At 43.3% G+C, this 13,448-nt stretch overlaps 1 protein-coding gene across 1 annotated transcript in view; it reads right to left on the bottom strand.

Annotated features, from left to right (window-relative positions):
- Window positions 1-10,652: 10,652 nt before the first annotated feature.
- chd6 (chromodomain helicase DNA binding protein 6) overlaps window positions 10,653-13,448 on the bottom strand; it is a 237,136-nt gene continuing 234,340 nt past the window's right edge. The window contains exon 38 of the mRNA XM_070894909.1: window positions 10,653-12,996. Within this exon, the coding sequence (XP_070751010.1) occupies window positions 12,106-12,996 (891 nt within the window). The 3' untranslated portion in view covers window positions 10,653-12,105. The remainder of the gene's footprint in view (window positions 12,997-13,448) is intronic.

Below are 13,448 nucleotides of genomic sequence, written 5' to 3'. Positions count from 1 at the left end.
GGGCCGAATGGCCTACTCCTGCACCTATTTTCTATGTTTCTATAAAAGAAATCTGGAGTTATAATTAAAGTCTGAAGTTGATGAAGTCATCATCATCGTCATAAGCAGTCCCTCGAAACGAGGATGCCCCGCTTCCACGCCAAACAAAGGATGAGTTCACAGGTGTTTCAATGAAGGACCTAATATTCCAGGTCCTGAACTACGTGTTGAAGGGTGGAAGATGCCTGTGCGTGGATTTTTTTAACATGGGGTGGCCGTTGCACACCAGCCACCACACGGGCTTATCAGAGCTAGGTCTTGGTCCAGTGGCAAGGGTTATCCAAGACAACTGGAGACCTGCTCTGAGGCACGGACCCCTGGCCCTGAACTCACGCCTCTTCTGGGCCCCAATCACATCCCTCCACAGTCTCTTGCCGTTCCTGCTGTATCTGCCAGGGAACAGCGCGAGCTCGTGCAAGAGGGCGATGTATTAAGGCCAATAGGTTGAGAAGTACTGGGTAGAAAGATGTGTTTAAAATGATAAAGGGATTCACAATAGGATAAATTATTTTTGGTGAGGGAATCTAGAACAAGGCGACATGATCTTAAAATTAGAGCTAGGCCAATTAGGAGTGAAATTAGAAAGCACTTTTTCACACAAGTGGTAGTGGAAATATGGATCTCTTTCTGCAAAAGGCTCTGGATGGGTCAATTGAAATTTGACTGAAATCTCTAATTGAGTGGCAGAACAGGCTCAAGGGTTAAGAAAGAAAATGGCATGTTGGCCTTCATAGCGAGGGGATTTGAATACAGGGGCAGGGAGGTGTTGCTACAGTTGTACAGGGCCTTGGTGAGGCCACACCTGGAGTATTGTGTACAGTTTTGGTCTCCTAACTTGAGGAAGGACATTCTTGCTATTGAGGGAGTGCAGCGAAGATTCACCAGACTGATTCCCGGGATGGTGGGACTGACCTATCAAGAAAGACTGGATCAACTGGGCTTGTATTCACTGGAGTTCAGAAGAATGAGAGGGGACCTCATAGAAACGTTTAAAATTCTGACGGGTTTAGACAGGTTAGATGCAGGAAGAATGTTCCCAATGTTGGGGAAGTCCAGAACCAGGGGTCACAGTCTGAGGATAAGGGGTAAGCCATTTAGGACCGAGATGAGGAGAAACTTCTTCACCCAGAGAGTGGTGAACCTGTGGAATTCTCTACCACAGAAAGTAGTTGAGGCCAATTCACTAAATATATTCAAAAGGGAGTTAGATGAAGTCCTTACTACTCGGGGGATCAAGGGTTATGGCGAGAAAGCAGGAATGGGGTACTGAAGTTTCATGTTCAGCCATGAACACATTGAATGGCGGTGCAGGCTAGAAGGGCCTGCTCCTGCACCTAATTTCTATGTTTCTATGTAAGGGGTTAAATGGCCTCCTCCTGTTCCTATCTAAATGAAGTCACAGACCAGGATTACTTAAATACTGTCCTGGAAGACATTTAATAAAACTGATCATTCTCTTTGGAGCACATAGATGTAATCACAATGGTAACGGTCTGTCTTAGTTAACCAACAGTCACTAACCAATGGGCTGGAGACCATAAAGTCCTTCAGAGTGCAAGTCTTATTAACTTGTAGACAAGGGCTTTAATCTTAGTACCTTTCTCAGACACACCTTCATGAAAGACTCCAATACAAAGCACCAGAGGGCAATGCAATGAGGATCTGTACCAGGAATATCCCACATGACGAGTTTCTTAACTCTCATCTTCCAGCCTGGGCATATTGTGAAGACAGGTACCTCCTCACAGGAACTAAAAACAATCACTAGTTATGTTAAAACTATAGATTCCATTATTTGTAGGATAACCTGTCTCCAAAAATCATTACCTTACTTTCCATCACTGAACAGCAAGAAAGACCAGATTGCTGAATTACAATTTTGGCAACATCACATCGCCAGAGATACACGGAAACAGCGAGTCTGTCGTGGGCCCAGGTGAAGAGGCAGACCACAAATAGCTCCCAGTTCCTATTACGAGTCGTACTGAAAGAAACTAGTTACAGTCGTAAACACAAACATTGAAAAGAGAAAATAAAATATCTCGATGGCTGATCTCTAGGCATTCTTCCACTGAGCAAACAAGATGAAAACTCTTGCATGACCTCAGACACCAACACCGCTCTATGCCGGGTTGTTAACATTTTATTGAGGCTTTCAACAAGTCAGGTACAGTATTTAGATACAAGAGCAATCATATCAGTAGACTTGGGGATATTGATACAAAAAAAATGAGGTATTCAGTACTCAGCATAGTATTGCAACTAAATTTGAAAACAATGTCTTCTAAGGCTTAGATTTAAGACCAGAAGAGGGTGACGGGATTGAAGAGCAGAGGGTATCCATGCCATGATGCCAGTAGTTCCCATTAGTGGAGACAGGGGGAAACACAGTTGGAAGAAGCCTTGCATTACATACTCTTCACACCCAATGCCTAGATACTCCTGCTTTTGGAAGCCAGCTCCAACTAGTGGCCCAGGTCAAATGGGGAATAAAAATATTTCTTGCTCGGTAGTTTTGGAAATCATCCAGTGGCAGGAGTGTAAAGCAAGCATCTAAAGTTAAACTACTGGGCACTGGTCATGGTAATACTGTTGCTTTATTCCCCTTCCTGTTGGGGAGTTCATTGTCACACAGCTGGCATGATAGGGCAGACCACAGGTTTGCTCATGAATGCTGACCAACCATGACCATTAAACAGAGATATAAAATGGCAAGGTAAGTAAAATCTAGGTCGCCCCTCTCCTAACCCATGCCAGACAGAAGATTTTACTCTCTCGGTATTTTGGTTGAGATCAGGCAAAGCATTTCCTTAACTATAGCGGAAAGGTTCAGCGGACAGCCATTCTGGATGTTGAAGCTGGGTCAGTGGGTCTGAACACAACCCATTAGACAACTGAGGCACACATTCTTGAAGATCGGAACGGTGTGGTCTGGAGAGCTGCTGTACAACGCAGGCAGGATATACTAATCCATTATTCAGAAATTAAGACATCTAAAATATAAAAGTTATCAACTTCCATTTATCTTTTTTTTTATTGATAGTTAAATTTTATTCTGTTTCCGACACAATGGAAACAACATTGAAAACAAAAGTTAATAAAACACAGTGCTTGAATCATCACTGAACAGTATGTACCTAATGCCAGGTTACCGGAAATGCTTGACTGGAAATTAAAAAAACAGGACTGAATGAAATATTCCATCATAGACAAACTACATTATCATGATACTTTTACTCGCCAGTAAGGTCTGCAGGACCCCCTTAGCATTCATGGGTGAAGCAATGTCTATTTCACAACGCAAGGTGGAAACGTTATTTTTGGCGGGGGTGGGGGGAGAAAGAGAGGATAGAAGTCACTCTGTTCGAAATTAAAGTGTGGATGGGGTGTTGTATAACAAAGTCCATTGCCACTTTGCAGTTAGCATTCAGTAGATGGAACACGAGTGTGTCACTGCAGACTCAAGAGTCAGATGGAGAGATGAACCAGATACATTTAAAAAACTGATTTTGGGCAATATCTCCCGCAAATAATTTTTTCTCCAAGTCAGTTCAATATGCAATGCTTTTAAAATGGTGTAAGATTTACGCTCCAGCTTTACATCTTCCATTAAAGGTTTGACACACTTCCCCACCCCCTCCAAAAACAAGAAGCACGCCCACAGTGAGAAACCAAGTCTGGCTCTCCCAGCTACTCCTGGGTTTTGTTAGTACAAGGTAACGAGAACACACAAACCTGTCATGAACACTGAAACATTGAAGATCTTTGATTAAATGGGTCTGTCTACATGGGCTTGTCTTTCAATGCAGCTATTTGATCCAAATAAACTTGGTACATCAAACTAAAAACATCTCTCGAAGGGAAACTGCTCTCAACCAGTGACCTGTATATAGTCTGTACACCTATATATAAATTACACAAAAGGTATACCTATAAAAAAAGTAACAAATTAAAAGGATAAATAGAAGAAACTACACAGTCTAGTTTCACTTTGCACTGCCATTGTGTAACAGAGTGTTCAGTATCTAAGCAGTTCTAAGCTTTTTTTGATATTTTCTTTTTACTCATTATTCTAGTGGCCTCAGTATAAAACAAAGCCTGCTGAAATGAACAGAGGAACAGAAATATACTTCACAAATTCTTTATACAACACGTAACAGTTCTCTAATTTATTGCTATAATTCTCTAAAGAGTCCCTCTGCGTTTTAAATAAAGAGTGTCAAGTATATTTTTATATTTACAAAAGGTTTGACCTTGTGATATGTCGCCCCTCTCTTCCTGCTCTCGATTTGTGCTCGTTTTCCAATATACAGCTTGCCTTGTGGTATAAATGTAACCTCTCGTTCCACACACAGCTTTAAAGACTACAATTCATTCACCCTGGTCTGGTTCTGCTGATTCACATGTTCGACCCCCACGATTCCTTTACCAGCTACCTAAGAGCTTTTGGCCAATTTACCATAAAAAGCAAAAAGATGATTTTATTAGGGGATTGATTTAATTAGAGATTGCAATTGCATGTCACTTTAAAAAGTGCTCTTTAGACAGGGATTTGATCTCTGACAATTGATTTTAAGTGAGATTTCTGCTGGGTTCAAGTAAAAGGATTCATCCTGACTTCAAGTTTGACACATCAAAGTGGCCCGCTGTAGTGCACACATCGCATCAAATTCTCAAGATTCATTGTTTATTTAAAAAAACACAAGATGCACTGATCATTACACAGAGAACTAAAGGGCTTATTGTCTACAAGCAGGAATGGTTTCTATGACTTTTCACTGTTCCTCCTCTTTGCAAAGCTTTTAGTGTTAAGAGTCTTGTAGCAGGAAATGCAAAGTCTGCACAGGGCACTGTGCAGTATGAGCTATTTTGTTATAAAGAGACTTAACTCCCATCTGTTGGTCTGCTCAAGCCAAACAGGCTACCCTCAAAAGCAATTTAGACTGTATGATTGGGGTTGGGTCTGTCACCACATTTTGCACCCAATGTAAGACAGCGCCAATAACACTGCCACATTTTGGCATCAATAATGAACCATACCGACAAATTTTTAGGAACAGAAAAGGTCTATTAGGCCCAAATAAGCCCACTCTAAGAAGTGGCTTTGCACCATCAGTGCTGCGTGTCAAAAGTTCTAATGATCTGTGGCAATAGGCCCATCTGGTCTTCTCTTTGGAATTTTCACCAGGAGTTGAAAGCTAAACTAACGTGTGCTTGTGTTTCACGTGCAATGAGCTCTGCCTTTCCAGACTGGAGACTGGTGTGAGCAGGCATCTAAACTGTGCTTCTACCGCTCTCAAAACACTCCTGACGCTGCAATACTACTGAGCAACTAGTAAAAGAGGAAGTCCAATACAAGCAATCGAGTTGTGTGGCTGCTAACAGCAGGAAGCTACAGGACTTGGGCGGGGGGGCGGAGTTATGTGGCTTGTACTTGCAGAAATATCAAAGGACTGACACCGCGCTAAATACTATTAGACCAGGAACTAAGGCAGTGGGATTAAGAAAACATTATTGCAACCTTGGCTCAACAAGGGAATTTCCAATCAACACCATTTATTGGAGCTACTGATACAAGAGCATGGTGAAAAGCCTTAATCGTACCATGAATGGCCATTTGGACAAGAGTCCAAACTGTGGGAAGTATTTGGTATGATACAAAACTAGTGCATACCTCTAAAAGCCAATGGATCCACTTGTGCAGTTAAGCAACCATGGTCAAAAAAATGAGGCAAGAAAAAGCTTACACAAATGCAAGGTGGGAAATCCAGCAGACTGGAAGGGCTATAAAAAGCAGCAAAGCAATATGAAGCAAGTAATGAGGTGCAATAAGAGAGTATAGAAAAAAAACTTTTATAGGGATATTAAAGCTAAAAGTTTTTATAAATTTAAGATAAGAGTTGTAAAGGGGAATATGGGTCCCATTAAAGTCAGCAAGACTACAATGGACAATAAGGAAATGGCAGACATGTTAAATTAGTGCTCTGTATCCCTTTTCACAGTGGAGGAAGGACAAAATACCAGTGGTACAAGGGAACCTGAAAATAAGTCAAGAGGAATAACTCAGTGGATTTAATACGAGTGCAAAATTGGTAATGTAGCAAATAATGGGATTTAAGATAAAGAATTCTCCAGGTCCTGATGCTTTTACCCCAGGATAGTAAAAGAGGCAGGTGTGTTCATCATTTTACAAAGCTCTCTAGATTCAGGAATTATGCCTTTGGATTAGATAATTATTAATAATAATAACTTTTATTTATATAGCGCCTTTAACGTAGTAAAATGTCCCAAGGTGCTTCACAACAGTGTTACAAGACAAAACAGATACATTTGACACCGAGCCACAAAAGAAGAAATTAAGGCAGATGACCAAAAGCTTGTTTAAAGAGGTAGGTTTTAAGCATCTTAAAGGAGGAAAGCGAGATAGAGAGACGGAGAGGTTTAGGGAGGGAGTTCCAGAGCTTGGGTCTAAACAGCTGAAGGCACGGCTACCGATGGGTAAGCAAATGTCACTCCATTATTTAAGAAAGGAAGAACAAACCAGGTAACTACAGACATGTCAGTTTAACATCAGTGACTGGAATCCATCATCAATGACAGAGCACTTGGACAAGAGTTGATCAGAGTCAGCATGGACTTGTGAAGAATAGGTCATGTCTCACTAATCCAGTTGAAATGATCGACAAGGTCACTAGCATGCTGGATTGGGCAGTGTCTATGGAAATTGTCTCTATAGACTTCCAGAAGACATTTGATAAGGTTCTGCTCAGGAGATTAGCAGCCAAACTGAAAGCACATTGAATTTGAGGTAACCTTGTAACATGGGTTGGTAATTGGTTGGGAGGTAGAAAGCAAGAACTTGCATTTATATAGCGCCTTTCACAACCTCAGGACACACCAAAGCGCTTTACAGCCAATGAAGTACTTTTTTGAAGTGTATTCACTGTTGTAGGGAAACATGGCAGCCAAATTGAGCACTGGAATGCAATAATGATCAGATAATCTGTTTTTCTTTTAAAAAGTGACATTGATTGAGGGATAATTATTGTCCAGGGCATTGGGAAGAACTCCCCTGCTCTTCTTTGAATAGTGCCATGGGATCTACCTGAAAGGGAAGACAGGGACTCAGTTTAACATCTTATCCAAAAGACGGCACCTGTGACAGTCTAGCACTCCCTCAGTACCGCACTGAAAGAGAAAGTAGAGATAAAGGAAACATTCTCTGATTGGCGGGATGTGCTAAATGATGTTGCTCAGGGGTCTGTAGTGGGGGCTCAGCATTTAACCATATACATTAATGACTTAGATAAAGAAATAGAGAGTTGTTTATTCAAATTTGAAGAGGCACAATAAGTTGTGTCGGTGGAACATTGACAGGCTGGGTAGGAAAAACAATGGCAGATGGAATTCAATATGGGAAAGTGCAAGGCCAGCTACTTTCAATCTCAGAAAGACACATTGGAATATTTTCTTCATTGGAAGAGATGGGGTTGTGAAGGAGCACAGGAATTTAGGTGCCCATGTACACAAATCACTAAAAGCTAGTCAAGATACAAAAGGTAATCAAGAAGGCTAATGGAATGTTGGGCTGGAATACAAAGAGGATGAAATGATGCTTCAGTTGTAGAGAGACTTGGTCAGACCACATCTGAGATCAACAGATTCATGTTGGGTAAGGCTATCGAGCGATAGGGAGAAAAGGCAGGTAAATATCAGCATGATCTAACTGAATGGCGTTCAGGCTCCAGGGGCTGAATGGTCTGTTCCTGTGTTCATCCATTCAGCTTTTTTTTTTTGGGGGGGGGGGGGGGGGGGAAAGAGGGGGATGCAAGAGATTTAAAGATAACAATTTCAAGCAAAGTTAGGATCATCATCAAGATTCTGTCTTAAAATATAGTTTTGTTTAGAACTCATATTGATGAAAACATGGGTTGAAAGAAGCAATGTCCCTGCTAATTTTCTTTGGTGCCCCGTCCCTTTAACAGGCTGCATGGCCCATTCAAATTTCCACGCAAGCGCATTTTTCCATTTAAAAGCTGCTGAACAGCCTGCGCAGGACTTCAGATCGCTGCGCAGCTTAGCGGGAATATTGCCGAGGAGCCCAGTGAGTTGAATCTGGATCCGCAGACTCTATGGCCGTTAAACCAGCTGCTACAGAGATGATCACTACAGCTGTATTAAATTTAGCTTCTCCAATGGTCAGACTCAGTGACTCCATGGTTAAAGAGACCCCAACCCTCCCCCAATGTAATCGCTGGCATTTATTGTTTGAATAAGCTTACAGTAATCAAAGAAACAAAATAATCAAATCTTTCAGCCATCAGCAACTAAATGCGAGCATACCCTCCCCCAGGGCTCAGCACACTGCTAGCTTACAAGTCTGAAAGGATCTTTTTACTTCTCCAAAGGACACTGGTTTCCTGCCCATTTTTAAAGCTTCCGTCAAATTTAATCTTCACCGAAAGGGAAAGAGGGAGGCTTCCTGCACCTAGACCTCTACAAGACAGTGCGAACCAGCGACCTGACAGTACAGCCTCACCTCTATTTTGTTCTCCTTGCCCAGCAAGAGGTCCGAATCTGTGCTCCGCTCCTCCCTTCAAATCAGGAACGGAGTAGAGCGAGGAAATTAATTCTGTGCCCTCCCGCTTTAATGCTGCCACTGTAACATCACTTTAAATGTTCCAGTCAGGGTCATACTGTAATCCAGCCCCTCCCTGAATACAGGGATTGGCAGTTCCAACAATAGCTAAACTGTGCACATTGTTGCTACAGGGTCCCATCCACAGTATCACCATCACACAACTGATACTCCACCATGCTGCACAGCCCTTATCGGGGACTGTAAAACATTTCGCTTCACAAACTCTTTAACCTTACGGACAAGATATGCCTCAACTGACCCCAAATTTGTATCAAAAGTATCTTAAAACTGTGAACTAATACAATGGGAGCCTGCCTCCTTCCCTTCCTCCACAACCCATTCACCAGAGAGTAAAGCAGTGTGGTGACCACCTGCGCTCTTGTGAAATATTACACTTTCTTTCATTGCTTGATGTAAATTTCCAGCTGCCTGCAGCTAATTTGCGCTAACATGATCCAAAATGGGGAGCGGGCAGCCAAAAGGTCAATAACCAACAGATGGGCTGGAGGGCAGCAGGACACAACAGGGTGCTGGGAGAAGGAGGATTGGACAATATTGTATCGTCACCTGAATTCTGATGCTTTTAACTCTTCTCCTCCTCCCCCACCCACCCCCACCGACGGATTGGTAACATTTCAGTGTCATGTGTGGAACATTTAACTGGCCCACATTTCCCAGGACTCATAGCCACATCAGATCCACTTCTAGTATTATTACTAAATATCCATTGTGGAACCAAGATAGGAGCCTTTGCCTTTTGCAGGGCAATTCAGGGTTAATCACTGCCTGATATAACAAACTGAGGGCAACTTTGCACAGTGAAAGACTAGGCGGAGTGTTCCGTTTCTTTTTTTTTTAAAGTGATTCTGGTTATCAGAACTCAGTGCAGACGAACAGATGGGGCACTGTCTTGTTAAACAGTGCTTTTTTGTTTAAAAAAAATCAAATTGATAAAAGTTTTTGGAAATTATTAAACTTTTTAGACTTCATCAAACTGCTGAATATGCCGTGCAAAAATCGAAAACCATTTGCTTGCCTTCAAGACAAAAAAAAACAGAAGACAGTCAGAATTTTATAGTTAGTGATTCAGAATAATTATTATATATAAAAAAAAAACACATCGACATTCAACAGATGAATAAATAATGCAATAACGAAATATATGACTCAACATTTGGACCTCGGCACAAATCCATAACTTATGTAAGGTTGTAACAGTAAAGAAAATGAAAACCAACACTTGTTTTAAAAAAAAACTTCAGTGGACAGTAAACTTTGTGAATACTTCGAGACTTGATATTCCCTTTGGAAATAAACTGCCAACTAAAAGCTTCATCTCCAAGCTCAGTCAGGACCTGGTGGAACGCCTGGCTCCAGGGAACTTTGCTTGGCCGAACTGAAGCTAGCATATCCACCTGCTGTCAGTCAGTCTGCTGGTATTGTCAAAGAGGTTACGGGCAAAGGAAGGGAAGGGCAAGGCTAAAGGAGCTGAGAGAGTTAAAAACTCATTCAATACACGCTGCCATTGTGATATCACTTCTTTACAGGGTCTCCCTATCTGTAGATCAGCCGCAATTACACTGCAATCTGGCATCTTCTTAGCAACAAGTTTGGGGTAGGGTGGGGAGGAGAGAGGGACATTTTATTAGGTAATGACTAATGCAGTGCATGGTGCTACTGCAACGTCACTTAGTTTAGTCTGCCAGCCAAGCTAATGGGCTGCACTGGCACTGCCAACCAGCTTGAAACAAGGGACCAACTAATCGTGAAATGGGTAAGGACCTGGATTCAGAGCAAGTCATCAAGCAAATTGTTCCTTGGTGACCCTCTTCTTTTTAAAAAAAGTTAAAAAAAAGAATTTATCGATACAATTCACTAAGTTTTAACTAAACTAAAGGCTAAAAGAATGGTAGAAGAGTATTTCTGGGGATTATAATTTTGTCCCCCCCCCCCCCACCCCCAACCCTCATAAAACAAACAAAATTAAAATCCCCCAAAATTAAGTGTTATACAGCAACAGGAAAAGCTCACCTTCCACTCTCACACCTACTGCGTGTTTAACTTTATTACACAAAAATACTAAAGTAGGAATCCGAATCGTCTCCCTTCTTGCTACAGGGAAACCAGCATCCCAATACCTCACTGTGGGAGCGGGCATCACATATTCTGTGAAGCTAAGGCTTTGAATTCTAAAATGCTGTCTTGCAGATTTGGAAGGACCGAAATGAATGAGTACAGATTATTTTGGGGTTGGGAAGGGAGATGGAGACCTGCGGCAGGTGTAGTTAGCCAACACATTGGTGGCATGAGCAGATACTGGGACAGAAGAACGGAGACTGATTCTGGCTGTGGACAGGAGACAAATGCAAAGCAAGCTGCCATAACTGGTGATCTTCAACCGATACTAATTAAAACCAACTAACCTGATCTGTAACTGGAGTTCCACAGCGTCAGTTCATCTTTGCAGATCAGGACCAGTATTTACACTGGCTTGTCTCAAAATGACACGCTGATGAGGGTGCCACTCCAGGCTACTAACTGACCCTTGCTGGATATTAGACCATACATGTGGCATGCTGAGAGTGCCAGACATGGAGTGCAATTCCGTTCAGTCTGAGGAGTCGAGCTGGGCCACTGGTTCCCCAATTCAGAGGTACAACAAAAAATGTACAGAATTTTTCTAAAACCTTTCCACTCAATGCATCTTTTAAAAGTCTAATTTGCAAAATATTTAAAGGGGATTAATCCTGAAGAGTTGTCAGTGTAATTTTTATTCCCCCCCCACCCCTTCCCCAATATCAAACACTCCAATTTGTTCTAATATAGTAAGAGAAAGTGGAACAGCTATCGTGTGAAATACGCACTCCTATTAAGAGTTTATTAGACCGTGACACACTGCGTCCCCTAACAACGCACTCACCAACAGGCTACTGGTACTGTGTAAAGGCAGGACAAGCACATAAACCCTCTCCATCTCACCAGCCAGGGAGGGTTAAGCTGGCAGAATCCCTCCCCGCCCCTCCTGTGACCAGTGTTTTATAAAGAAATGGGAGGTGAAGTACTGACAAAACTAGAGCAAGAGGCATCGAATAAAATGTTGACGACCCCCTTTTGGATGGTGTACGGAGAGTCAGCACACTGTTCCCTCCCCATCTCTCCCCTCCCCAAAGGTCGACCAACCATAACCTCTGTGCCAACAATCGAAGCATAGTTATGCCGTGGCGATTGTGTCTACCCAATTACATACCATTAAAACAAACTCGCAGGATAAATTTAACATGGCTGCTTTACATTCCTGGGCCGCACACAGTGGGAGGGAGAGGGGGGCGGAGGGAAGAGACCAGGCAGGCGAGAAAGGGTCAGAAACATGGTTTAAATTTTGAAATCAAGAAAACCTAGAGTTGACCTAAAAGCAAATACAAATTTTACTCAGCATTCGGTGTACCCTCTACAGAGTTTTTTTCAGTCTCCTGCCCAGAAGTGTCCGGCACGGCAGTGGAGTCTGTCGATTTTCCCGTGCTCTCTTCAGCAGTCGTTTGCTGTGGGTTGGGTTCAGTCCCATCGTTTGCAGTCTCCTCCTTGGCTTTCTTCCTCTTCTTCTTTGGGCTCTCGGTGCTTTCCGCCTCGGAGTGTCCGGCTTGTGCAAAGCCAGGCATTGCCATGCCGATGCCATGTGGAAGAAACATGGATGGGTAAATTAATCCGGCGGGCATGCCTTGCAGCAGGAATGGGTTGAAGGACAACGGGTTGCTGGTGGTGACTCTGGCTTCACCAGAGTCGGGGAAAGATGAACTTGGGCCAGGCTTGTCTGCGGACGAAGAACCTTCCTCATGTTTCATCCACTCTGCAGCACTGTCCTTCTGTTCGCTGCCTTTATCCTCTTTCAAAGAAGCGCTCGTCGTCAAGGTGGACGTGCTCGAAGTGCTGGTACTCGACACCACCGACGGGCTGTTCAACAATCCCCCAACGCCAAACACGTGCGACATCCCAGCCACCCCGGGGAGCATCATGGGCAACATGTTCAGGCTGCTCTTGCCATGCTCTCCGGAAGGGATGGCGGCGAAGCCAGCTGGGAATCCCATCAGCCCGGCCAGCTGAAGGTTGTGAATATTTCGCAGGTTCTGCAGGCTCACCAGGTCCATCCCAGCGATCAGCCCGTTCATGAACATTGGTCCCATTGCCGAGGGGTTCTCGGTCAGAACTCCGCCAGCCTTGGCCATCTCGCTCCTTGGTCTCCTCCCCCTCTTTCTGCCGCCGGCCTCTTTCACCACTGGCTCAGTCAGGATGCGGCTGAACTTACTCTCCGGCAAAAAGCCCTGAAGACACAAAATAAAAAGACATTGAAGGAAATGCAGCAGCATCTCGTAACCTTAGACAGAGACATGCCTCAATCCTCAGCAGTGCAAAACCAAGAGTCGCGCCCCAGGTTAACGGTAATTTTCTTAATGCTAAGGCTGAGAGCAATAGATGTTTGTTGGGCAAGGGTATCAAGGGATATGGAGAAAATGGATAAATGGAACTGAGGTGCAGATCAGCCATGATCTAATTTGAACGACAGAGCAGGCTCGAGGGACTGAATAGCCTCCTTCTGTACCTCTGTACCCTTCCGAAGGTCCTTTGATCTGTAGATGATTATAGAAGCTTTGGCCCATTTGCTAATCTAGTTTTACTTGGTTAAAGTATTGATAGATAGGCTGGCCCATGCTGGGCTACAGTTCCATGGCTGCCAGTCTGCCCAAGTGGGCGACCGTTACATTTGAGTTCAGGC

This window comes from Pristiophorus japonicus, chromosome 12 (assembly GCF_044704955.1).
Source record: "Pristiophorus japonicus isolate sPriJap1 chromosome 12, sPriJap1.hap1, whole genome shotgun sequence".
NCBI classification, from domain to species: domain Eukaryota; kingdom Metazoa; phylum Chordata; class Chondrichthyes; family Pristiophoridae; genus Pristiophorus; species Pristiophorus japonicus.
This window is presented reverse-complemented; position numbering and strand designations above follow the sequence as displayed.